The sequence below is a fragment of the Schistocerca gregaria genome, chromosome X (assembly GCF_023897955.1).
Source record: "Schistocerca gregaria isolate iqSchGreg1 chromosome X, iqSchGreg1.2, whole genome shotgun sequence".
Classification (NCBI taxonomy): domain Eukaryota; kingdom Metazoa; phylum Arthropoda; class Insecta; order Orthoptera; family Acrididae; genus Schistocerca; species Schistocerca gregaria.
In genome coordinates, this window is record NC_064931.1 from 274,576,080 (window position 1) to 274,601,029 (window position 24,950).

Genomic DNA, 24,950 nt, shown 5'->3' on the forward strand with positions numbered 1-24,950 from the left:
CTACAGCTCTTTGTGTATGTACTTGGTTCTGAATGTTACTTGTATACTATGTTCAAGTTGTTAATGCTTCCATGGAATAAAGTTGTGTTCTGTATAGTGGTCATGTTGCATGTATACCCAATTACAACATAATTAGAGATGAGTGTGGTTCTGCTCTCCATTCAAATTTCTACTCTGGTTGGTCCTCCATTTATTCTCACAATAGCTGAGGGTGTTATAGAGAATATTTTATGTTGGTTGGTCAAACAGCAAGAACCATTCACCACAGCGCTGAACCACTGATCACATATGCTGGACAATCAAACTCAGGTACTTCAATCACTGGCTTCTGTTTTGTGTAGGCAGCATGTTCCTCAGCCTGTGTTGACTGCTGTTTTGCCCTCTGCAGCCTCCATGATTTATCTGACCCTCTTTCCTACATATGATGCATCCACTGAGGAATGGGATGCATATGAGACATGTTCACAACAAAACTTTCATGGATATCGCCAAGCATGTATCATGTCCTATGTCAACTCATCGCTTTGCATGATCTTTTCAATGTAAATAAACTTTACCAACAGCTGTGCACTTTAAGATATTTTATTTTATTCTGAAAGTAACCAGTTTCAGCAGTTTATTTTGCCATCTTCAGGTCACCTTATTTAACATTTCATCTAATGTGTGAGCTTCTTTCAAAATACTTCTGTAAGTGCACCCATGTTAATGCATCCCGGGTTGAGTTTTACAGTTGTCCAAAGCAACCACATCAATTCTATCAAGCATGGGTGGCTGACATCCAGGGGTTCAGTCATCATTGTCACTTCATTTCTGATGTGCATAAAGAGCTGTATGCTGATCAGATGGTGATAGATGCTATCATTCTTTTAGCTCTAAATGATGTGATGCAAGAGTGTGCCCTCCAATTTGAAAATCCATCCCCTTAACTATTGCACAGTCATTCAACATATTGTGAGCAGCAGGTAACCAGACTGAGTCATGGTATAAGGTATCAGAAACCCAACCCTCTCCTCCACACTAAGCTTCAGACAGTTCGTAGGGGGAAAATAAGGTCACAGTAGTCCACACACAATCAGATCACAGCGTCAAGGCAGCTGGCCTCAGTCCCAGCAGCAGCCACACCAACAAAGCCAGTGAACAGCAATATACATCTTCCTCACACCCATCCTGCCCTTATTGTTTCATTAACAATGAGCACCCAACAGCCCGAAACGCTGGGTTTACCTGTCATAATTGTAACAAAAAAGGTCGCATTGCTTCAGAACAATGATCCTGATGCAGATATGAACTTAAACATTCTATCAGCTATTTCTGTCATGCCAAACTTGCTTTTTATTGATGTTATGGTTTTTTGTAAGGTTCTGCACATGCAAGTGGATACAGGAGCTGCGATAACCGTGTTAAACTCACAAACTTACTTTGGCTCCCAGTCACTTTTCTCTGTGTCATGAATGTTAGTAAATTACAATAAACAGGTATTCCTGTTCTCAGCCAATTCTCTTCCCCAGGTACCTACAAATCAGTAGTCCGGTCTCTTACATTTCTCACTGTAGATAACATGCATACACAGAATCTTTTTGGATTAGATGCTTTTAAGTTGTTTGGTCTTACCATTTCAGATGAAGTGAATTCAGTGACACATACACAGTTAGATTCATTATGTTCTTAGTTTTCCTCTTTGTTCTCTCCTTGACTGGGGTGTGCCAACAATTTTCAAGCACACCTTACCATGAAACCTTGTGCTCAGCCTTGTTTCTTCTGGGTCCATCCAGTTCCAGTAGCACTCAGAGAACAAGGGAAAGAAGAATTAGATCACCTCATGGAATCCGGCATTGTTCAGCCTATTGCATCAAGTGAATGGTCTAGCCCATTAGTTATAGTAAAGAATGTGTTGGGCTGGTTACGCCTCTGTGATAATTTTAAAGTTTTTGAGAATGTACAATCTATAGCAGATACATACCCTATATTGCAGCCAGACAAACTCTTTACAAAGTTATCAAGTGCTTAATATTCCTCAAAAACTGACTTGTCAGGTGCCTATTTGCAACTCCCTCGAGATGCAGAGTAACAACGTATGTCAGTTGTCAATACCCCTTTTGGACTATACCAATACTTGCAGTTGCCTTTTTGTGTTACCAGCACTCTCGCTATTTTTCAGCTTCATTTGGTAGAACTTACAGCATCTGTGCCTTGTTGTGCAAACTAATTGGATGACATTGTAGTTTCTGGAGAATCACTCAGGAACATTTACAAATTCTCTGTACTCTTTCTTCTGCACTCCCAGCAGCCAGCTTGAAAGATAATTCAGAAAAATGTCAATTTTTTTCATTCTTCTATGATTTGTCTTGTGTTTGAAGTTCCTTGTGAGGGTCTCAAACCACTATATCAAGATGTTTCAGCTATTCTGTTGCTTTCCTACATCAGTCAAAGCACTTCAGGTTTTTCTAGGCAGAAACACCTACTACCAGCCACCACCGTTATGGTAGTAGCCCGTTACATGTGCTGCTGCACAGAGGGAATCAGTTTTGCTGGTCGCTGGTTTGTGAAACCGCGTTTTCCACCCTTAAGGCCATGCAAATGCCGATGCTTTGTCTCACCTGCTGGCCCGTCCAGACCTGGAATCTGATCAGGATGAATTGCTCTGTTTTCACAGTGATGTCACCACACAGCAGACATTTGATGGTTTTCCTAATTATCCCATGGCTTGTGAAGGCTGTAGCTTCGGATCCCACTTTTCTGAAAGGTCATAACATTTGTATAACATCACTGGCTGGATTCACTACTTTCTCGTGTGTCCAACCCCCTCCATAATTATTACATCCTTTGCATCGATTCTCTGTTGTGAATGGTGTTCTGCTTTCAGACAAGGATCACATGGCCCATCTGGCAGTAATCCCCTCAGTACTTCATTCGGAGATTCTCCATTTATTACATGCAAACCATTGGGGTGTACCATGCACAAAAGCATTGGCCTGTCAACATATGCTTTGGTCCAGCTTAGACAGTAATATTACTTGCCTGGTTGCCTCCTGCCCACAGTGTGCGATGAATCCAGCAGCTCCCCAGACATCACTGTCTCCTTGGACGATGCCGTCTCATGCATAGGACTGTATACACGTGGATTTTGCTGCTCCCTTTCGCAATGCTTATTGGCTGTTGGTTGTTGATGCACATTCTCATTTTCTGTGTGCCATTCATTGTGTTTCCACATCCACAACTGCCACTGTTGTAACCTTGTTCTAAATTTTTTTCACCCAAATGCTTGCCCATGATGTTAGTGTTCGATAGTGGTCGCCAATTTTCATCGCAAGAGTTTGAAGCATTTTGCGATTCCCATGGTATCCATCACACTCTCACCCCACCATTCCATCTAGAATGTAATAGTGAGGTGGAAGCCCAGAGAGTATACTCAAAACTCAGATGAAGAAGTATGTTGCCAACTCTTCATTCAACGTTGCCTTAGTTTGGTTTCTCTCTTCATACTATTTCACACCGTTCAGCTTGAAGAGCTCGGCAGAGCTACTCCATGGGTGGCAGTCAGGAACACTGCTACACCTCCTGCATCCTCCACCTGGACATCAATCTGTGCAGCCATTGCGCCTCTTCCAGCTGGATGTAGCTGTCTAAATGCATGGTTTTGGACATCGCCCTAAATGGACTCCAGCTGTCTTTGCCAGATGTTGGGGGGCGGTATCTCTGTGACACGTGGAGAACTGTCTCTGCTTGAGGCACCATGATCAGCTTCACCTTCACATGGATGGCTGGGTGCCCCCTGATATCACACCATCACCTCCAAGCCCTACCACATCAGGTGTTACATCACCTGCTGCTGCCCATTCTCCACTCCTGTGCGGGCGAGAGCATCTGTCCTCTGTGGCCATACCAGAATTTCCTGAATTGCTTCTGACACCATCATCAGCGATTCTGTCACCTATTCCTGAGCAGCTGTTGATATCGGTATCATCTGCACTGCAAGCACCATCACCATAGCCAATGCCTCGCGTTGACATTGAAACAGTCCCAGTGTTGCCGTATGGTTTGACATGGGTGGGTGCAGAATGTAGTTGAGGAGGACAACATGGACGCCCCAAGAATCCATGATCTCCCTAAGAGAGGAGGAATGCAGTGATGTGTGGGGAGCCCACCATGGATCCCAGTCTATTTAAGGCTAGATACACTCTGCCTCAGTTCTCTATAAGTACTGCTACTACTTTTTGTGTTACTTAAATACTGTGTTCAAGTTGATAATGCTTCCAAGGAATGAAGTTGTGTTTAGTCTACTGATTGCATTGCACTCATAACTAATTACAGCAGGTTCTGTAACATACAGCTGACATTGTGGTAGCATTTAGTAATATGGTGCCTCCCATGTGTGTATACATGACATTATTAAGGTTACTGTCTATTGTATTTGCTGTGCTGGTTGTCAGGGACAGTACTGTAATTGATTATATATTGCTCTTGCTCAAAATGTTCTCTGGGATGTCTATTTTATTGTGGTGTTCATCCCAAGTTTGCCAGAAACTTCATTATTGAGTTTGTGAAAAAGTATATCCAAAAATCATTTACAATGGGGGAGAAAACAGTTGACATCACAGACAATGTGGCTTCATGTAACTTCAATGATGGCCTTACAGGTATATGAATGTGCTCAAACTTGAGACTGGACTAGCCTGTTACAACTTCTGCACAAAAGTGAATAAAAAGTGTATCAAGCAAGCGCAGCAGACAACACAAGCTGCCATAGAGGGCTGCAGGATCACTGTGGTCAAGAAGAACATGGAGGAGGACCTCCTTTAGATCTGGAAGGGTTACAGTATGGTTTTGGGGTCACTGGCTCAAGGTATGTTTAATTTAACTACAAAAAATGTAATCCAAAATTTTAAACATGTTTCTCTCTCAACCATAAATTTCAACTAGATAAGAAATGTAACTTGAGAATGGTACATATGATTTTGATTTGAATTTAATGCTGGAATTCTAAATTGAGTTCTCTATGAGCATACATAGCCATCTTATGATAACTTCAAAAGTCGATTTCCACTTCACGCTTTTGTCTCTATGGTTTGGGCAAAAAACATGACATTTGTTTCAGCATGTCACAATTTTGTTTTAACTTAATATTTTCAATTGCCCTATATATGCTGACAGAAAATATATTGAAAATGATCTATACAAAACTAGCATGTTACAGATCCAATTAGAAGGCTTTGTGAATTCCCTTCAATGACACTGTTCATGCTGCAAGGCGTCCTTCCACTTGGTGCAATGGTGACAGGGTTTGTTCGACGTGGACACGAAAATGATTTCTTAAACAAAAAAGTCTAAGAAATAACAGCATATCATAAGATTTAGCATTACTTTTTAATTTGGCTGATAAAAAAAAATTATGAAAAATCACCTATCTGTCGCATTCAAAAAGGGTGGGCAACCCCCTTAAGGAATTTTAAATGAGACACTGGGTTCTAAACTGAGTTTTCTTATAAGATGTGTATACTACTCTGTAAGGAGTATCTTGTGTAATAAGGCTGTCATTTATTTAAGGTTACTAGGGAATTTACGTTCATGTTAACCTGAAAGTCCTGCCTTGGGTAGCCATATAGTAAGAAATTGAGGATCATTTCATCAAATTGGTTCTAGGTGGTGTAATTTGTTGTTTTGCCAAAGGGCAGTATTGTTCTCGTTTCAGATGAGCAGACTCTATCAGCATATAAGTTGTATTTAGAGGCCGATCTGAAACTAAAGTGATATACTATGGTCACAAAAGCCTCACGTCAAACTATTGTTCACATGTGTACTGAGTGGCCTAGTAGAAATTGTTTGTCATATCTTATCAGCAAGCCAGCTGCTCATCTACTGAAAAGGAATTGTCTCTAAATGTATGGCTATCTAATATAACTTACTATTGATTGCTCACATGAAAGTATTATTTTACTGCTTTACCTTTTTAATCTATTAAATGAAATTAATTGACAAATGTTTGAAAGTGTCACCACAGAACATTCTCCGTACCATCCTGTCACACAGCCCTGAATTGCTCATTTCTTATAGTGTTGAACCAACACACTTGCTGTTATTTTCACTTAATAATATGCTGTAACATCTCCGAAATCATATGAAACCCATATTGTAACTAAAAATGACTGATAACACGAACAGGGATTTTTCTATATTTGCTGTACCCTGGATTCATCTTCAATGAATGTTTTAGTGTATTTTATAAACACTTTTGGATTAAATGAGACCATTCAACGAAAAGTTGAAGTGTTGAGTTGTCAACAGGCATACACAAAAGAAAGAAAACTCAGCTAGCTTTCAGAGATGTCCTTTGATATTTCATTTATTTCAAATTCCATGGACCCATATCATGTTGAATCACAAGAATGTGGAGAAAATCAGGTTTACATTTTTATACAGATACAATAAACATAAGAACAATAACAAAAATGTAGGCAATTGATTAATAAGCATGAAGGTTGAAGTTTAAGTAACCATGACATAACCTACTGAAATAACTTTGGCAACAAAAAAAATAAAATATTTATACATCATAAACAAGGAAGACAAATTACAGCTAACACATTTAATTGGAAAGTCTCAAGACATAAATATAAAGGAAAATACAATTTTACAAATGCAAGCACTTATTTTTCTGCAGGTACCCATCAAGAGAATAGATGGATTTATCAATCAGCAGGTATTTTATTAATTTAAATTTAAAAGTAGGCAGGACATTAATGGCAGAATAATGAATACTTTTTGTACAAGACTTATATATTTTAGATCCCCATGTAAATCATTTTTACACCTTGTATTGTGATCATGGTATTTACAATTAAATGTAAAAAGAGAATAGTTATTACAGACAAAAATCATCAAAGAAAATAAGTATTGAGATTTTTTGGGCAATGCGAACATGTTTATGTAAGAATGTCTTAGATGAACACCACACATGTTTCTAATTGTTCTCTTTTGTGCAATAAAAGTATTTTTGGCATTAACAACAGAGGTAATTCCATGCAGGGCGTAGTTGCCACAGTGAGTCTTTTTTAATGATAACATGGCCAGACCAGTCTAGCTTGTCACCAATTAGTGCCCAGGAACTCAGAAGATTCACAATGTAAAATATTTTGGTTATCAAAGTTCAAGTGGATTACTTCATTTTCTTCCTGATATGCATAAAATTGTATATATTGAGTTTCTTTCAATATTTAGAGTTAATTGATTGGACTTCCATCATGTAAGATGTCTACAAGTGCAGCACAACATTTATTTTCTAGTTCTCTCATTGTTCGGCTTTCAAGCAGAATAGTAGCACCAGCAACAAAAAGAGTAAATTTGTTCTCAATGTTTGCACAAAGTGGGAGATAACTGATGAAGATAAGAAACAGTAAAGGCCCCCCACACTTAAATGAGCTCCAGTCAGATAAATAGGACAGCCATCAATACCATTAAGAATTACCTTCTGCTTTCTATTGTGTAGATATGATTCAATCCACCTACTGGTTCTACCATTCAAACAATAAAAATTGACCTTCCTTAAGAGAATGTTGTGATCTACGCAGTCAAAGGTGTTTGAGAAGTCACAGAAAGTTCCAATAAGTGACATTTTGTTATTTATTGACACAATAATTTCATTTGTAAGAGAGAAAATTGCCTACTCTGAAGATCCATTTCTTTGGAAATCAAACTGGTCTCTATGGAAGATGTTGGTGAATATTGAGGAGGTCTACAATTCTTTTACACATTAGTTGCTCTAAAATTTTTGAGAAGAAACTTAGCAGGCATATTGGACATAGTTGGACAAATTAGTTTCTTAACCCTTTGTGAAAAGTGATTTCACAATAGCACACTTTAATCTCTCTGGGAAAGCATCTTCCTGCAAAGATTCATTGAAAATACAGCACAGGACTCGACATATATAATAACTACAATGTTTCAAAACTTTAGATGAAATGTTGTCAATACCTGTGGTATTTTTGTTTTATATATATTCAGTCACTATTAGTGAAGTTAAAAACATAATATAGTATGTACAACCTTGTCTCATCGCAGGTCATCTCTATGGTATTATCATTCTTATAGCTCTAACCACACTCTTCCTTTATGACAATCAAAACTGTTTTTATTTTGTTCTTAGAGTTATCAATTTTAGATTTAATATATAAACTTCAGGACTGTTTTATCACTGTTTTTAAAACTTTACAGTACAATTTATAATAATATATTTCAAGAGGATCATTTGATTTTATAAATGAGCAATGTAATTCACTCTTATTCCAGTAACAAATTTTAATTCCTTCAATAACCTTGGTTTACTGGAACAAACCTCAATGTTCTCCCTGCCAGCTCTTTTTTGAAAAGTCATTTCAAATGTAAAGATGAATTCATTTAAGAAAATGTTAAATTTATTGTTTACATTAGTTCTACTATATACAATCTGTTTGTGACAAATGGCAATTAAAGGAAGAAAGAGTTTCAGTATTTACACATCTAAAGGACTGATAGGCATAAGAAATTTTGTTGCACTAGTGGGGAAGCTAGCCATAGTAGCCAAGTTGTATGAATTCATTAAATGCTATAAATCAGTCTTACAATTATTATTAGTTACAAAGTTAATGTTAAAGTCTGCTGTAACCATTAAACTCCTGATTTTGAAAAAAAAAGGTAAAAAAGATGCTAACTTATTTAGAAGAATTCTAACATTTCCTGTGGAAATCATATTGACCGTAACCAATGTGTCTTTTGCAGTAATTTCTATTGCACAGACTTCGAAATATTGATCTGTACAATATTTGTTTCAGTATAAAGGTTTATAAATAATTTTCTTGTCAATATAAATCATAAGAATACCTAAATGATAACCATCAAGCTACAGCCCCTAAATTACAATTGTCATACAGTACTCAGTGAGACATAAAATATGTGCATGGATCCATTTCACCTACAACTGTTGATAAAAAACCTAATTTATTTTTGAGATCTTTGGTATTTTGGCGAAAAATAATAAAATTGTTAGAGCTACTTTCACTGGCCTGATCTTGGTCCCTCTGTATATTTGCACCATATTTCACTGTTTCACTTAGAGCTGGGATGACAATATTGTGACCTAAATTTTCCACTAACACATCTCATATGAAGCACATATTAGGTTGTCAAGTAGCAATAAACAAATTTTCTTGCTTCTTCTAATACTTTTTGTTTCCTGGGTATCCTTTATACACAGTTTCAAGAAACTTCACTTGGTCTGCCTGTGACACTATAACTTTGTCAACTCTCAAGATGAAACCCCTTGAGAAGATAGTTCATCTCTCAACTGAATATACTTATGCAGTTTCTTATAGCTTCTTAGCTCTCTTCATTCAGTAATCATTGGTATATTTCTGGAATTCTTCGGTAGCATTTTTCACCATAGATGAGGGCTGGACATATCACTATCACCCGAGACAAAGGAGCAAAGCACACATTTGAAACATGTGGATTCAGCACCACAGATGCTAACAGAGTGTGCTCATAAGAGTCAAACAATCACAGGAGGATGCTATCAAAATTTTCTGATGAGGCTGCAGGAGGCTATAAAGATGAAGCATTACAGTAAGTCATCCAAGGAGGAGTTTCTGCTCCACAACAACCACCCAGCTCATTCTGCATGGGACATAGTCCCACATGCTTCATCTTTGGGTTATCAAATTCTGTGTTACCCCCGTATTCTCCTGACATGGTACCCAGTAACTTATTCCTCTTTCCTTGGATGAAGAAACCATTGGGCGACAGGCATTTTCAAAATGATGACGAGGTGATGTTTGAGGTGGAAAATTTCCTGAACAGCCACAATACATACTTCTCAACCATAGTCTGTGCAAAGTCATCCATCACTGAGTAAAATGTGTTGCACATAATGGTGAATATGTAGAGGAAGGGTAACACTATAGCCAACATTCATGGTCACAGCATCATTTATTCCGGGAGATAATTACAACTTTATGGTTATCTCTCATACTGTTTTGAGTCAAATAATCTACTTAATATGACTGGTGCTGAAATGTTTAGGTTTTTACTGATTTTTCTGGGAAGTTGGAAATAATTTTTCTCCTTCATGCTTTTCTCTACAGACAGTCTGAGATGTGGAAGTGTTATGTCTGTCCACTCTTTGTACTCATCATCCGTAATTGGAAATATTAAAATAATGAAAGAACTGATCAAGTATAAGCAAGTCTAGCTGTATAGAGAATTTTATTAGAATAATTATGATGAAAACCACAGCCTGATATGAATAATGAATAATGAGATATTCAAGCATTAATTTAGCTGAGTGATCAAAATTTATAAGTGCCAGTAGTGAGTGGGCTCTGCCATTGTCACAGATGGGGCAGTATCAGCTGAGATAACACTGGTCATCAGAGTGTGGGAGAAGCCGCGGCATCTGGAAAGTTTCAAAGGTTGGCAGATGCGTATGGACTGGGTCCTAGACAAAAATGCTGCTAATTTGCAGTGGGAGACACCCCTGTTTTCAGAGTGGGTGGAACAGTCCACAGGGACATAAAAAGTCACAGGAAAAGAAGAGCTTGATAATGTCGGGAATGCCTCAGTGTTGTGCATTTATCCTCACTGATGACCATTTGTTTGCAACAGGGAGAGAATTCAGTTATTTTGAGTTTACTGAGAAAGTGGAAGCATCTTTTAAACTATCCAGGTGGTGTGGTAGCAAGACCCATGTGGCAGATACAGGTTTCAAAGCATAGTACAATTAAGGAAGATTAGAATATGGATCATGTGAATGCAGCATTTGTGACTGTGAGTACCTCTAGTATCATGAGAGGAAAACTGTTTGAATGAGAGACCAAAAAATCAGCTACATTCCAGTGCATATCACGAGTATGGCGTCCATTACTATGAGCCTAATTTAAGTTCAGAATGTAAAATGGGACTAATTGTACTTCAGGTCTTCCACTATGAAGAAACATATAGACCTTCAAAACAGTAGCCATGTTTCTGAAGTGAAGAAAATATTGGGGAAGGAAGCACACAAGTGTTTAACAGAAACTAGTGTTAATCAGCAATCTTATGTGGTTAAAATCGAATTATTTTGCTTAAATATATTTATTGAAATTGTGTAATATATGAATGTTATATGTGTAATGTTAATAAGTGGCATCTGCAGTAGCTCACTTTTTCCCCCAAGATAGGCTGTGACAGAAAGGTATTCCTAAATGAATGCAAGTGTAAATCAGACCTGTGGGGACACTGATTACATATTTCTGCAGTTTGCTACTTCATTAATATTTACTTCAGAATACTATAATAAATGATTATATAACTGTCCGTGGCCCTAGCACTGTAACATCTTGAAAGAAGACATAGAAATCCTGATGGTATGGTAGCAACAGGGAAGTTTATTGTGAAAATGCTCCTGAAGAGAGAGAACATTAAGATGTGTTGTCGTACAGTTGTGGGGTTTTCACAGTTAATTTTGCTGCAGTCTATTATACAATCATCATTTTCAAAATGCTTTTTCAATGAGTTTGGCATAGTGCTGTGTATCGTAAGACTTTTTCTGACCCAAATATCCACACCTTAGGTTTTTCATATAAGTGATACAGAATAAATCTGAAACTAGAAGGCACTGTTATCCTATGACAGTTAAAAAAATGAAAGAGCTGCACAACTAATTCCTCATTTAATTTTTATTAGAAAGGGGAGAAGCATATTCTCTTTGCTTGATATGCAATCTGGATGAAAACACAGTAACAATGAAGATAAAATATCAGACACTAATTTTACACCAGGTGCAGCAGTGAGATTTTCTTCACTATTTTTTATAGACATGTAACCTTGAAATGTGTCAGGATTTACTAACTCAGCTTGAACACCACAACTGGTCTTTAGGCAACACTCAACAATTCATTGCTTATTCACTTGTTGCAATTGCAAATTTGTTTGAATTTCTGCCCCATAGTCACCATTCAATCTTGAAAAGAATGTATTTATGCTATTAGAAGGATTTATATTACTCTACTCCATCTGGATTACTTGCTTAGGACGTTTCAGACTCACAAAAAAGTACATCGTTGTCGTTCCCAACAGATTCTTCTTCCCTGCTGTGTCTCCCTTTTCTTCATTTTTACCTCACAGTAATATCATTTGTTACAACCTCTAGCCAAGATAATTTTGATGTCATGTGCAATCGTGGTACATATATCTGAGCTGTCAGGTTCTCTTGTGGGCACACCACTGATGAAACAACAATTACAAACATGAGAATGTTTTGCAAGAATCTACTGCTTACAATCAGCTTTATTCCTTTTCAGTGCTGTGGTCCAAGCTTTCTGTCTAGTTGTGTTTTGCTTTTCATTTGGAAAGGAAAACAACTTCACTTTAGGTGGAGAATTGCGATCTGTGAAGTTACAACCAATGACACAACAAATACAACTACCCTTCCTACAGTCTTAAGGTCTAAATCAGATATCATTACACTAGCACACTGCTTTTTGCATAGCCATTTACTCCTTCACAACTGTTGCAAGGATATCCACTAGAGTGTAGCACTAGCAGTTTGCACACTCCCTATAGTGCCTTCTGGTGTCAGTAACAACAGTGCCAAGCAGATAGTCAAAAGTTACATTCACAAGAGCACTATGAATTCTGATTGAAGCATCTGGAACTTCATGCAATTGCTGTAAAGAATGTACACCTATGAGTTTGGAGGACACAGGGCTGTAACAATATATTAAGATTTTATAAGATTTGTCTGTGATTCATTTACAGGTGTAACAACTTCCCTAGAGTAATTTTTTTTCCACAGCACATTCATTCTCAGAATTCATATGCTGGTGTGCAATGTGCTGTTCACTGTCCTGTACATAGGAGCAGGTAAGTTTTACAGGTGTGGATGGTTGAGATGGACTTCAAAGATGCAGAACCAAATAGGTGGGTGCACTATGCACTAGATCCATGTACATCAGTTAGACCACAGCTTCTTAATACAGGCAGTTTACATGTGGTACACTGTCAGTTGGAGCTTGTAATATCATTATTTTCCCTCCTAGCATACCAATGTGTATTATTTTGTTTGACGGAAGAAAGGTGACAAGTCAAATCCACATAAAATACAAGATGGAAGAGTGATTATATTACGAAGTGGTGCATAAGTAGCCAGGAAATGGTTTGAATATTGCTGAAGAGATAGTAAAATACAATTTCAAAATAATGTGTTGTATTGTTAAAAGGATATGCATTATTACTGAGGAAGTAGCAAGAAAGTTTTACAAGACGGTAGAGTAAAAAGAGGCACACTAACACTGAGGAGTAGTATGTGAAGCTAGAAAGGCATCTGGCTTGTGGTGAGGAAAGGATTAGTGTAGTAACAGGTCAGGCATTTTGGCTGAAGCAGATAGGACCACTGAACAATGTTATCTTTGGTTCTGACAGATCCAGCAAAATCCACATCAATAGGGGAAATAGAAGGTATAATTGACATGGATCAGATTAATAAAGAACTATAACAAGAATTTTAGATGAAGAGGAAATGGGCTTAGAAACTCCAAATATTGTAGAGTTCGCAGAAGTGAAAATGGAACCACTGGTAATTAATTTAAGTGATTCACTGCTAGCAGGCATTGATGATTCACAACGAATGGCAGATGACAGTGAGAAACAGTTGGCTCCAGAGGTAAAGCCAGATAGGCAAAATGTTTTGCTGCTGAAACTTGCTAGCTGACTACAAACATGTGCCTGATCAGGACTTGAACCTGGGACGTTTGCCTTTAGTGGGCAAGTGCTCTACCACATTGTGGTTTTCATCACAAGTTTTCTAATAAAATTCTCTTTACAGCTCAGACTACAAACATGTGCCTGATCAGGACTTGAACCTGGGACGTTTGCCTTTAGTGGGCAAGTGCTCTACCACATTGTGGTTTTCATCACAAGTTTTCTAATAAAATTCTCTTTACAGCTCAATGTACCTATACTTCCTCAGTTCTTTCTTTCTTTCTTTATTTATTTATCTGATTACAGACAAGGAGTAAAATTGTATGAACAGTGGACTTAACCTTCCACAAATTTTAAAATAACAATACTTACATTCTCATCCTTTTGTGATAATGCAATTATGTAGATAAAATTCATTTTCATCCTTTTTTTTTTTTTTTTTTTTTTTGCCCTAAATATTGTTCTATATATTACAGCTTCTTAGTCTGGCTTTTCCATCTCCTTTACGAGTTGACGTATTATAAAATATCTCTAGTCTAAACTTAGACTAATACATTGAACTGCACTCATATCATTTCTTTATGGCTAATTATTCACTCATTTACAGTTACTTTGTTGCATAATTTGCCACCTTAAATGAAACCTCACTGCACTATTTCACATGCATCCGTGGCCCTGGCTGTACAGCTCACAAGAATGCTGTATTGTCAACTTTGCTGAAAGTGAATAGACAGGAACTACATTATAGCCCTGCATCTTGGCAATGTCACAGACTAGCTCATCTGAATCTGCCTCACATCTGAAGAATGAGTACATTTTAAAAATCACATCCCTTGTTTGTTTGTGAAACACTTGGCACCTTCCAGGTGTTTCAGCCATTATGAGGAAGCTCTCAGAACACACAGGCTACCATGGAAATTAGTCAATCATAGTTCTGTGCACATAAAACACAACAGAATGTTCAAATATGATGGAAATTTACATAGTATGGAAAGTAGAAACAGACTGAGCACTGACTGGCTAGATGTGCAGCTGTCTATTGTGCACCTGTGGCCCAGTGGCCATAAATGCTGTCAGGGACTATAGTGTTAATATAATAATCAAAAGGACCTGAGAGGAGAGATTTCTTGACTTCTGCAGTATGCTTCAACCGTTACATCTTTGCTCCCTTTCCCAACTGAGGATGAGCTTTATAATTTTCAGACATGTGTGGCAGGCACAGGCTTCAAAGCACAGCAAAACTGTAGTAGATTAGTATTGTGTTTTCTGAAGCAAGTAACTTTTTCTTGTGTATTGTTAGTGTCAGGTTGAGAGTCATAAGTTATGTTCCTGAGGGCACTGTGAATTCTGATCGAAGCACCTGCAACTTTGCGTAGCTGCTGTAGTGAATGCACTTTTAGTAAATTAGATGACACTAGGGCATGACAATATATTAAGCTTTTACCAGATTTGTCTGTGATTTATTGAAGAGTGTAACAGCTTTCCAAGAGTATTATTTTTGTCCCACATTCATTCTCAGAGTTCATATGTACATGTGCAAAATGCTCTTAGCTGTCCTGTAAGATCATGTATGTTTCACAGGTGTGGATGGTGCAGTTGCAGTTCGAAGATGCATAACCAAAAAGGTGGGTGTGCTATGTATTAGATCTACACACTGTTGTTAGACTACAGCTTCCTGATACCAGTTTCCACTTAGTACATTGTTGGTTAGAGTTTGAACCATCGTTATTTTCTCTTGTAACACATCAATGTGTTTTACTTTGTTTGAGACAAGAAAGGTAACAAGTCAAATTCACATAAAATACAAGATGGAAGAGCAAATAGGTTAAATGTCCTAATGCTGTATCTGTTTTTTAATTTTTATGTCAGATTGTTAATGATTCCATACAATCTCAGCATACATACAAAGTCTCTCCTTCCCTCCCCCCCTCCCTCCCCCCCCCCCCTCTCTCTCTCTCTCTCTCTCTCTCTCTCTCTCTCTCTCTCTCTCTCTCTCTCTTACACACACACACACACACACACACGTCGTGTGTGCACATGTGTGCTTACCACACCTCTGCCTCCTGTTTCCTGCCCCCCATGCACACACAAACATACACAAAAAATTTATTTCGTGTGTAAGATGCTTATTACTGTCCTCCCTCTGACAGATTTCCCTAATGAGTCATACTATTTCAAGCAATAGAGTGGAATAATTACTTCACTTGTACATTTACTTAACTATAGATTTTAAAAATTATTTTTGCCAAACATGTATTTCATGCCTGAAAAACTTTTTTATGTTATATCGTGTCAGTGTCAATACATCCCTGGATTTGACTGACCTTCACTTCATAGTACATCCATGATGCCTGAGTTTACTTACTTGTGTATCTTAAACTTACCCGTCTATCCTTACAGATGTAACTGTGTTTTGAGTTTTATTTGCCACCAACAAATGGAAATTAGTGTGGTCAACTGTGAAAGCCCCCAAGTAATGATCCTCTAGAATAATGTCAGGCCGTGTTTCATGTTTAACTCCATTGCTGATATTAGCAAGATCTAATCGGTACAATCCAGATTTTGAAGTACCTTTTATCACCCAGAATAAATATCTGGAAAGTTAAAACAGACATAATATAATTTATTGTAAAACACGGAAATCACTCGAAAAATTTAAAAAAATTGAACAAATTCTTGATTTACCACATGTAATGCACACTGTTAATAATTTACACTAGGGTTTTTATTAATTGTAAAATTTTATTTGTAATTTCCTGACATGGACACGTACCCATTGTAAGGATCAACTTCAATATGATGTGGTTTAGTAAAAAAGCCAGCAACTGCAATGGTAAGGCTTCGACCATCCAAACTGCACCGTGCAATTTGCCATCGTTTTCTTGGTGAGTCTGATATCTCTGCTAGCATGTACAACTGATCATTTAGCCAGTCCACACTCAGATCCCACGGCATAAAGCCTGTATGAGCATGAGTTAGAATCGTAACTGGTGAATCATAATGAGAAATTGATGTCCTCAAAACATAGCCTTCAGAATCAGACACAAACAGCAGTCTCTTCCATGTGTGAACTGCTATCCCTGTATAAAGAAAACATTATCATTGTAGCAAAAATAACTGACATGAAATAAATTAGTTTATATGTAGGCCTAATTAGACATGAATTACAAGTCAACAACCAGAAAAACTGCACTGTGTGCAACAGAGATGACGGTCTTGGGTAAGACAGCCTGCATCCAGTGGAGGAATAAAAGATCCTGAGAGACATCTGGAATACAAAAAATAAGGTGAAGTCTGGATACATAGATCAAGGCAGGAAATGTATAAGACTGTTGAAGCAGTTTCAGGCATGACACAGAAGAGAAGACTGAGGTTTGCTGGGCACACCATGAGGATGGAGCACATGTTGACCAAGACCATATGGAATACAACAAGCTTAACAGTGAAAAACAGATGAAAGAAGTGAGGGAGGGATAAGAGAAAATTGGAGTAAGCAAAAAAAATCCATATGCATGAGTGTACAATACATCCAGCTACAGGTCATAGGTGGACTGATGCCATAATCAAAATTAAGATCACTGATGCAAAGAAAACCTGGTGGAGCAAGGGAATGAACAGGTACTGGGAAGAAAAAAACATACTAAACAAGTCACCCATTATCCTACATGGTTGAAAGAAACTGAAGAAATACACTAGATAGTATTGCTTTCTGCAAATATGATACATATCAGCAGAAAAGCAACCCTGAGTAATTTATATCACCATATGACAGCACTGGCCACACAAATATATTCACATAAGAGAAAGATAAGATATCATCCATGCATGTTACACTGGACAAGTAATATTAAAATTTCCAGTGAATTGTGTGATGTTACCGTGTTTCGTGATTAGTGGGGACTTATTTTCTGGCCATCTTTTCATATTAGGTTTTTTCATATGAAATCCCGTTTTCTGTGCAATTTCGTGTAGTTTTTTAACTGCATGAATCACTTCTTTCCTGTTTTTTTCTGATAATAGCAATATTGTTTGTGAAGGCAAGGCATTTTACTTTAGTACAGTTTTCTTTTCTGAAACCAATTTGGACACCTTTTACATGAGGTTCCCATTCTCTAATGATCTTTTCTAGAACAATATTGAAAAGAATCAGAGACAATCCATATCCCCTACCATACTCCCATTCTAATTTCAAAGGGTTCCAATATCTCACTGATGAATTTCACTTTGGAAGTTGTTCTTGTAAGTTCTATGATTTTCTGGGTCTTTCGGTTGATTCTGAATTCTCCATGGTTTTAAAGAGGGTTTCAACATCTATTAAGTCATAAGCTTTCTAGTAATCAATGAATGTAGTTACTATATCCTTGCATTTTCTCATTTGTAGTATCATCTTTAGGCTCCAAATCTGTTCCATACATGATCACTCTTTTCTGAATCTAGCCTGGTATGCACCAAGTACTGGATTCTCCTGGGGCTCTATTCTGTTTAGAATTTTGTACACCACTGGGAGCAGAGAGATTCCTCTGTAGTTGTTGGTGTCAATCTTGTCACCCTTTTTGTGTAACGGATGCATCAGAGTACATTTCTGTCTTCTGGTATTTCCTCTGTCTCCCATATATCTGAGATTAGGTGATGAAGTTTCTGTGTCAGTGTAGAGTTCTGTGATAATCCCATCTTCTCCTGGTGCTTTGCTGTTCTTGAGCTGCTTGATTATCGCCGTAATTTATGTATGATGTGGGGCTTTCGAGTCCAGGTGTGTGAATACCAGGGGTATGAAGTCAAATTTTTCCTGTGGTGGTTCACAGTTACGAAGGGAGCAGAAACACTGTGCTAATGTTTTGCAGTTCTTTTTGAGTTGGTTTCCAACAAGCTGTCGGTCTTTTGAAGCACCGACTGGGTGCTTGGTATTCCTGAAGATTTTCTCTAAATGTCATGTAGAAATTTCTTGTATTATTTTTGTCAAAATCCTATTGGATTTCATGGAGTCTATTGTTGTCATATCCTCATTTTTCTTTTCGAATCACTATTGCAGTCTGTTTTCAAGTTCTAAGAAAGATGTCCCAGTTTTCCTTGGTTTTGTGGCTGTTGAATTTTTTCCAGGCTGTTATTCGGTTGTCTACTGCCTGATCAAAACTCTGTTCCACCAGTGGTGTTTTCTGATGCGAGGGGGTTGTCCTAGTTTCATGGCTTCCTGAATTTTCCTTGTTAGTTTCTTCCAGTCTATTGATTTTTCCTGATTAATTTGTTTGATGATGTGTGCTTTGTTGAGTTTCAGAAATTCTGGATCTGGCTTTGTGTTTTTGGGTGGATATTTTTTCCTTCTATTTGGTTGAAAATTTGTCTTTATTTGTAGGAGATAATGTTCTGATTCAAAAGCACCTTTACAAGGCCTGACACTTAGAATTTCTTTCATATTTTCCTTGGAAATCACAAATCAATCAATTTGGTATTCACACTGCTTCAGATTGGGAGATCTCCATGTGGTTAGCTTGTGTGTAGGTTTTTGGAATTGGGTGCTCTTAACTTTAAATCCAAAGTTCCTGCAGAAGTTAATTAGTTTCTCACTGTTCTTGTTGGTACATTTGTGTCAGGTATAAGGGCCTGTTACATCTCTGAATTTTCTCTCTTTTCCTAGCTGTATATTAAAATTGCCCAATAGGATTTTCACATGGGGCCTTGGTATTTTGTTGGTTTCTTCCTCCAGAGTTTCCCAGAAATTATCCACGGCTTCAGGATCAGTTTGTTATGTACATTGATTAGTGTTTAAGCCTTATTATCTGATTTCACTGACAGTAATGAGATTCTTTCATTGGGAGAGGTGAAGTCAATAACTGAGTCAAGTGCTGAGTCGTGTACGGTGAATCCAGTTCCCAGGAGTGGTAGTTTGTAGTTTGTTTCTAACTTTTATAGCAGGCTTACCCTTGTAGATTCTGAATTTCTCTGTGTTGAAATGTACTTTGTCAGTAAATCTAGTCTCTTAGCATGCAGTGATTTTTTTGTCAAATTTTTGGAGGGTGTTAGTGAATCTAATTTGCCTGTTTTGGTAAGAGTGTTTACATTAATTGTGCCAATAAAATTCTTATGTTTAGCCTTGAGGGAGTTCAGAGTTCTTGAGGAGCTCCTATTCTTTCCTGCATGGTGTCTCTGAGTCTCTGACCCCCCCCCCCCCCCTCCCCCTCCAGAATCTGATGATCAGGTGAGTCCAGTCTATCGACTAGTGCCTGGAGTAGTGGTTCAATGATTGTCTTTTTCCATCATGAATTCAAGTAGAATTTCAGTTTTTGTGGTGATCTCGACTGAGATCACATGTATATGACTCGATTATTGAGTTTGAGAAGACTTTAGTGCAGCTGCCTCAACTAGAGGAACAGACGCTGACCAGTGGCTGTTGGATCCCAAACAGATGCCAGTGGGTTTGTGATGTTTATTAGTTTTTGGTCTGCCCTGGGTATTTCATTTCCCCAGTACCACTTAAATCTAGGAGACTTTCCCCTATCCGCCACCCAGGAAGCGCCCAATAGGGGTACTAACTAACCCACCATACTTCTCTTTTTGTTAAAGATTTCATTTTTCTGTGAATTTCTTCCAATTTACAGTTGTTTTCCAATTCTTCTAATTGCTCACAGTGTTCCCTCATTCAATCCTCTCTAGACTGGTAAGTTAACCTTCTTAGTTTATTGTTCAGTTTTCTATACTGGCTTCTGCCTTAATCCAAATTGTCATTTTTTTAATTGCTGTGTTCATCCATTCTATCCAATAAACTTCCTATTATCCACTCTTTCCTGTCCCTTGTTTTTCCCCCCCTAATCCTTCCAACATTCAATTTTTAATTTAATTTAATTAAAGCAATTATGAAAACACAACGTACTAATGGTTGTGGCCAAGACTAAACATAACCACAGAATATATGTATAGGAGAAAGAAGTATTTGAGGGCTTACACAAAACAACACATGGAACTGCTTCCACCCACACAGTTTCACACATATGGAGTAAAATTGGCTAAATGTTCATGTCAGGATTGAGGTTATTGAGGGAGAATGTTAGAAGGCATTACTGAGTAGCAAATGACTGATGGTATGAATAACCTTTAATTAATGGGTCTGTACAATTGAGTAAAATAGGAATAGAAGAATCGTATGTATCATCATAAATATTAATTCTAAATACATATTTTTATGACTTGCAATGTTATAGAGAAATTTATGATGGGCCTGAGACCAATGGTTGAAATCCAAATACTGCTAATGGCTGATATCTCTGATATGCGCTGAGGTCTCAATGGAACTACCACACATCAAGATCTCAAGCGAACTACCAGAGACAGTGCGCAACATTAAGAAGTGAAGTGTGTATGTTTAATACTCAAGAGAAGTAGGGGCACTGAGAATAAAGATTATTACAAGAAACCTAAGAAAAAGACTGATCATGGCAGATAAATTTCTACGTTGAGCTATAACTGAAAATGGTACATAATTTATCCAACACACTCGAGACTTTCAAAATTATTTGCTGAGGTATATCATAAAATTCACAACACAATGTGATCCAAAACACAGACATTGGCCTTAATCAATAATAATCTCAGACATACATTCTTTATACTTTCTTGTAGTCTTTAGACAACAAGAATAACAGATTTTAAGAGACACTCTCACTACTATTGATGGCTTTAGTGGAAGAAGAATTGGAACAATAGCATAATGCATCTACTCACTCTAGAATAACTCTGAACGTCAACCCATGTAACATTTTTATGCTTGTTAATGCCACATTAAATGTTTCATATCATGATTTTGTATTGCGTAACTGTAATTTTTGTTTTCACAACAACAAAAATCTGAGTAACAATTGAGCTTATATTATTAATAGAGTAGAGCAAGTAAAATAATTGACTGAAAATTTCTACATGATGGGGAGTTGTAAGTACACTAAGCATTCAAAATATAAAATAATTATTTTATTTTAAAATTTTTGTTGGTGAACCTCATGCATACACAAGGCATATAACAATTTACTTTTCCTTTGATCATCCTATAAGCAAGTAACTGTGTAATAACTGTTTTAGAACTGTGATTCATAGATTCTGCTTACTTCTATTAATAAAAATGCATAACAACAGAAGGCAAGTAAGGTACATTATTTCACATTCACTGTTGATTTACCCTTAATTTTCTCTTTTGTCTTATAAATGACAACAGGTTCATCCACCATATCCCTTGACTGCCTTATAATAGCATCTTCAGCTGCAAGAATAAGTACTGGCTGCACTGTTGTGCTGCTGTCATTTACTGAAAAAAAATTGAAAATAAAGAAATATGAATAACTATACATAAAATTCATTAAATGTCTCTGGAAAATGGGCAACAAAATATAAATAACCTTTTAAAAATAGGAAAACATATCACCCAATGGGATAATATTTCTTTCTTTTCACAGGCAAACAGAACCCTTTTAACTATCTGTTTGCTTTCACATGTGATATTGTTTCTACATATTCTGCTCTTGATTATGTTTCATACTCAAGCATATTTATACAAGGTTTTTTAGCCATCAAACTGCTGGTCAGACTAATAAGCGTGCGGTTCAGAAAATACAATTAGTGACAAAACAGGAAGGAAAATTATACTCCATATGGCAAAAGAAAATCCCTGACAGCTGGTAACACTGTTGTCAGTTTTAAACTGTGAATCTCAAGAGGCAGTTGGTGTGTTAAAGTCATCTATTGAACTGTGTCAAAACTGAGTTTTTTTCCAAAGAGACATATACAAAATTTCTGTATATGACTGGCTGCTGCAGAAGCATGAAGCAGCCATGCCAAGATCGGTTAAACTGCTTGGAATTACTTTCACTGTACAGACTGTAATTGTACCCAGAACATTGAATCCAAATGCAGTGAATTTTGTGATTGAAGAACACAATAACAGTGATATGGAATTATGACAATTTAAGTGATCACTCTGCAATATTTGTGCACAATACATGAAAACCTCTCACACTGCCCACTTCATTTTGCAAACTGCTTACTGGACATTTCAAGATGGATTCATACATGTGTGTGATGAAATGCTCTGATAATTTATCTGAGACAGTTTGGATCACCACCCATAGTTCCCACATACAGAAGTGTTTCTGTTGGCTATATACAAACTCACCATACACGTTCTACAAGGAAGATATTTTGTGACACTGCGACTAATAGGATAGTTTCTATGATCTGCATTCAGTCTCTTGATATAATTCATCAAGGCAATTCATCAAGCCAAATTAAAGTTTTCTGGGCATAAAAATGTGCAATAAGAGTTATATGTGATGTGAACTCAAGAACATTCTGCAGAGACCGAGCGAGGTGGCGCAGTGGTTAGACACTGGAATCGCATTCGGGAGGACGACGGTTCAATCCCGCGTCCGGCCATCCTGATTTAGGTTTTCTGTGATTTCCCTAAATCAACCCAGGCAAATGCCGGGATGGTTCCTCTAAAAGGGCACGGCCGACTTCCTTCCCCATCCTTCCCTACTCCGATGAGACCGATAACCACGCTGTCTGGTCTCCTTCCCCAAACCAACCAACCAACCATTTTGCAGAGGCCTGTTTAGGGAACTAGGGATACTAACTATTGCTTCCCAATATATTATTCCTTAATGAAATTTGTCATTAAAATATATCAATTTTTCAAATGAGCAGCTCAGTTCATGGAATTAATACTATAAATAAGAATAATCTGCACAAGGATTTAAAGTCACTTACTCTTGTAAAAAAAAAGGTGTCATTATTCAAGAACACACATTTTCAATAACTTGCCGGCAGCCATAAAAAGCTTAACAACCAATGAAATTCAGTTTAAGAGAAGCCTTAAGGATTTATTGGTGGCCAACTCCTACTACTCAATTGATGAATTTCTCAGTAGAACCAATACACACACTACCATCTAACTTTTGCACCATTTCAGTGAAATAATGTGTTCATTGTAAATAAGTATTGTAGTAGTTCTATTATATGTTTATTACCTTACAAATAAGAGAAACATTTTTTCTTAAATTTTAATTTCAGTGCATTAATGCAGTCTTAGTGAATGAGTGTTGTAAAATGTTAAAATGTTCCTTTCATATAGTGTTCATTTAAAAAAAATGATGATAATTCCACTTGGGAGATGTGGAAGGTACATTAGCTTATTTGTTTTAGTTGTAAATATTTGTCATGTATTATTGTTTGTCTGACATGTTCAAGTGTGTGTGAAATCTTATGGGACTTAACTGTTAAGGTCATCAGTCCCTAAGCTTACACACTACTTAACCTAAATTATCCTAAGAACAAACACACACACCCATGCCCAAGGGAGGATTCGAACCTCCACCGGGACCAGCCGCACAGTCCATGACTGCAGCGCCTTAGACCACTCGGCTAATGCCGCGCGGCTTTCTGACATCTTCCACACCCTGGAGGACCTCCTCACTACGGATCAATTGGAATGAAGGTAAATGTAATCTAATCTAATCAGTGGTCCTTTAAACTGTATAGTGCCTAAAAAATAAGTGTGCAGGTTACGATTCTTCTGCACACAGGTCCTGTGGTCCACTCAACACTTACAGAACAAGGATTACCTACTGGCTGGCTTACACTAATAGCATGCATCTGCATTTGAATCTCTTATGTATCATTGTACATAACCTTGCTGAAACTGGTATGCAAATAAGGAGAAAGTTGTCATAAAGTGGAGTGTTACCATCGTGGACATCAGGTAGTGGTGTAACTGAACACAGGATAATTCACTGGGGATCTCATTTACATTTGGTTTTCTGAGAATGGAGATACCAGCAAATTTACGATCTATTGACTGTTCCAGTCTTCACTCCCAGGGTACGATCTCTCTGGGTACCTCAGATCTCATCGAAATGATCAAATCATATCATATTTCCAAATTGGCTGCTGCAGTGACTACAGAAACAAAAGTGACAGATCCTTGAAATGTAACACACTTTTATAACCAGTCATACTTGGTAATCAGTACACATTATGTTGCTTAGAATGCATGGAAAGGCAAAGTGATACCTATTTGCTTCATTTTAAACAATCTTATTCACGCCTTCAGTACCCATTATTTTTGTACTTATGGATGTACTGCTGACTATAAATGACTAACTGTTACATTATCCAAGCATAACTGTGTTAAAAAATTTTCAATGAATTAATCTGATTAGGAAGGGAAACCCCAGACATTCCTTCAATAAAATCATCTCATTGTACTG

At 37.4% G+C, this 24,950-nt stretch overlaps 1 protein-coding gene across 3 annotated transcripts in view; it reads right to left on the bottom strand.

Annotated features, from left to right (window-relative positions):
• Window positions 1-24,950, bottom strand: part of LOC126297651 (proto-oncogene tyrosine-protein kinase ROS) — a 514,014-nt gene that overhangs the window by 154,332 nt on the left and 334,732 nt on the right. For all 3 annotated transcript variants that reach the window (XM_049988732.1, XM_049988734.1, XM_049988733.1), the window contains exons 8-10: window positions 21,869-21,994; window positions 16,481-16,787; window positions 16,092-16,301 (exon numbers count right to left, since the gene is read on the bottom strand). In XM_049988732.1, the coding sequence (XP_049844689.1) occupies window positions 16,092-16,301; window positions 16,481-16,787; window positions 21,869-21,994 (643 nt within the window). The remainder of the gene's footprint in view (window positions 1-16,091; window positions 16,302-16,480; window positions 16,788-21,868; window positions 21,995-24,950) is intronic.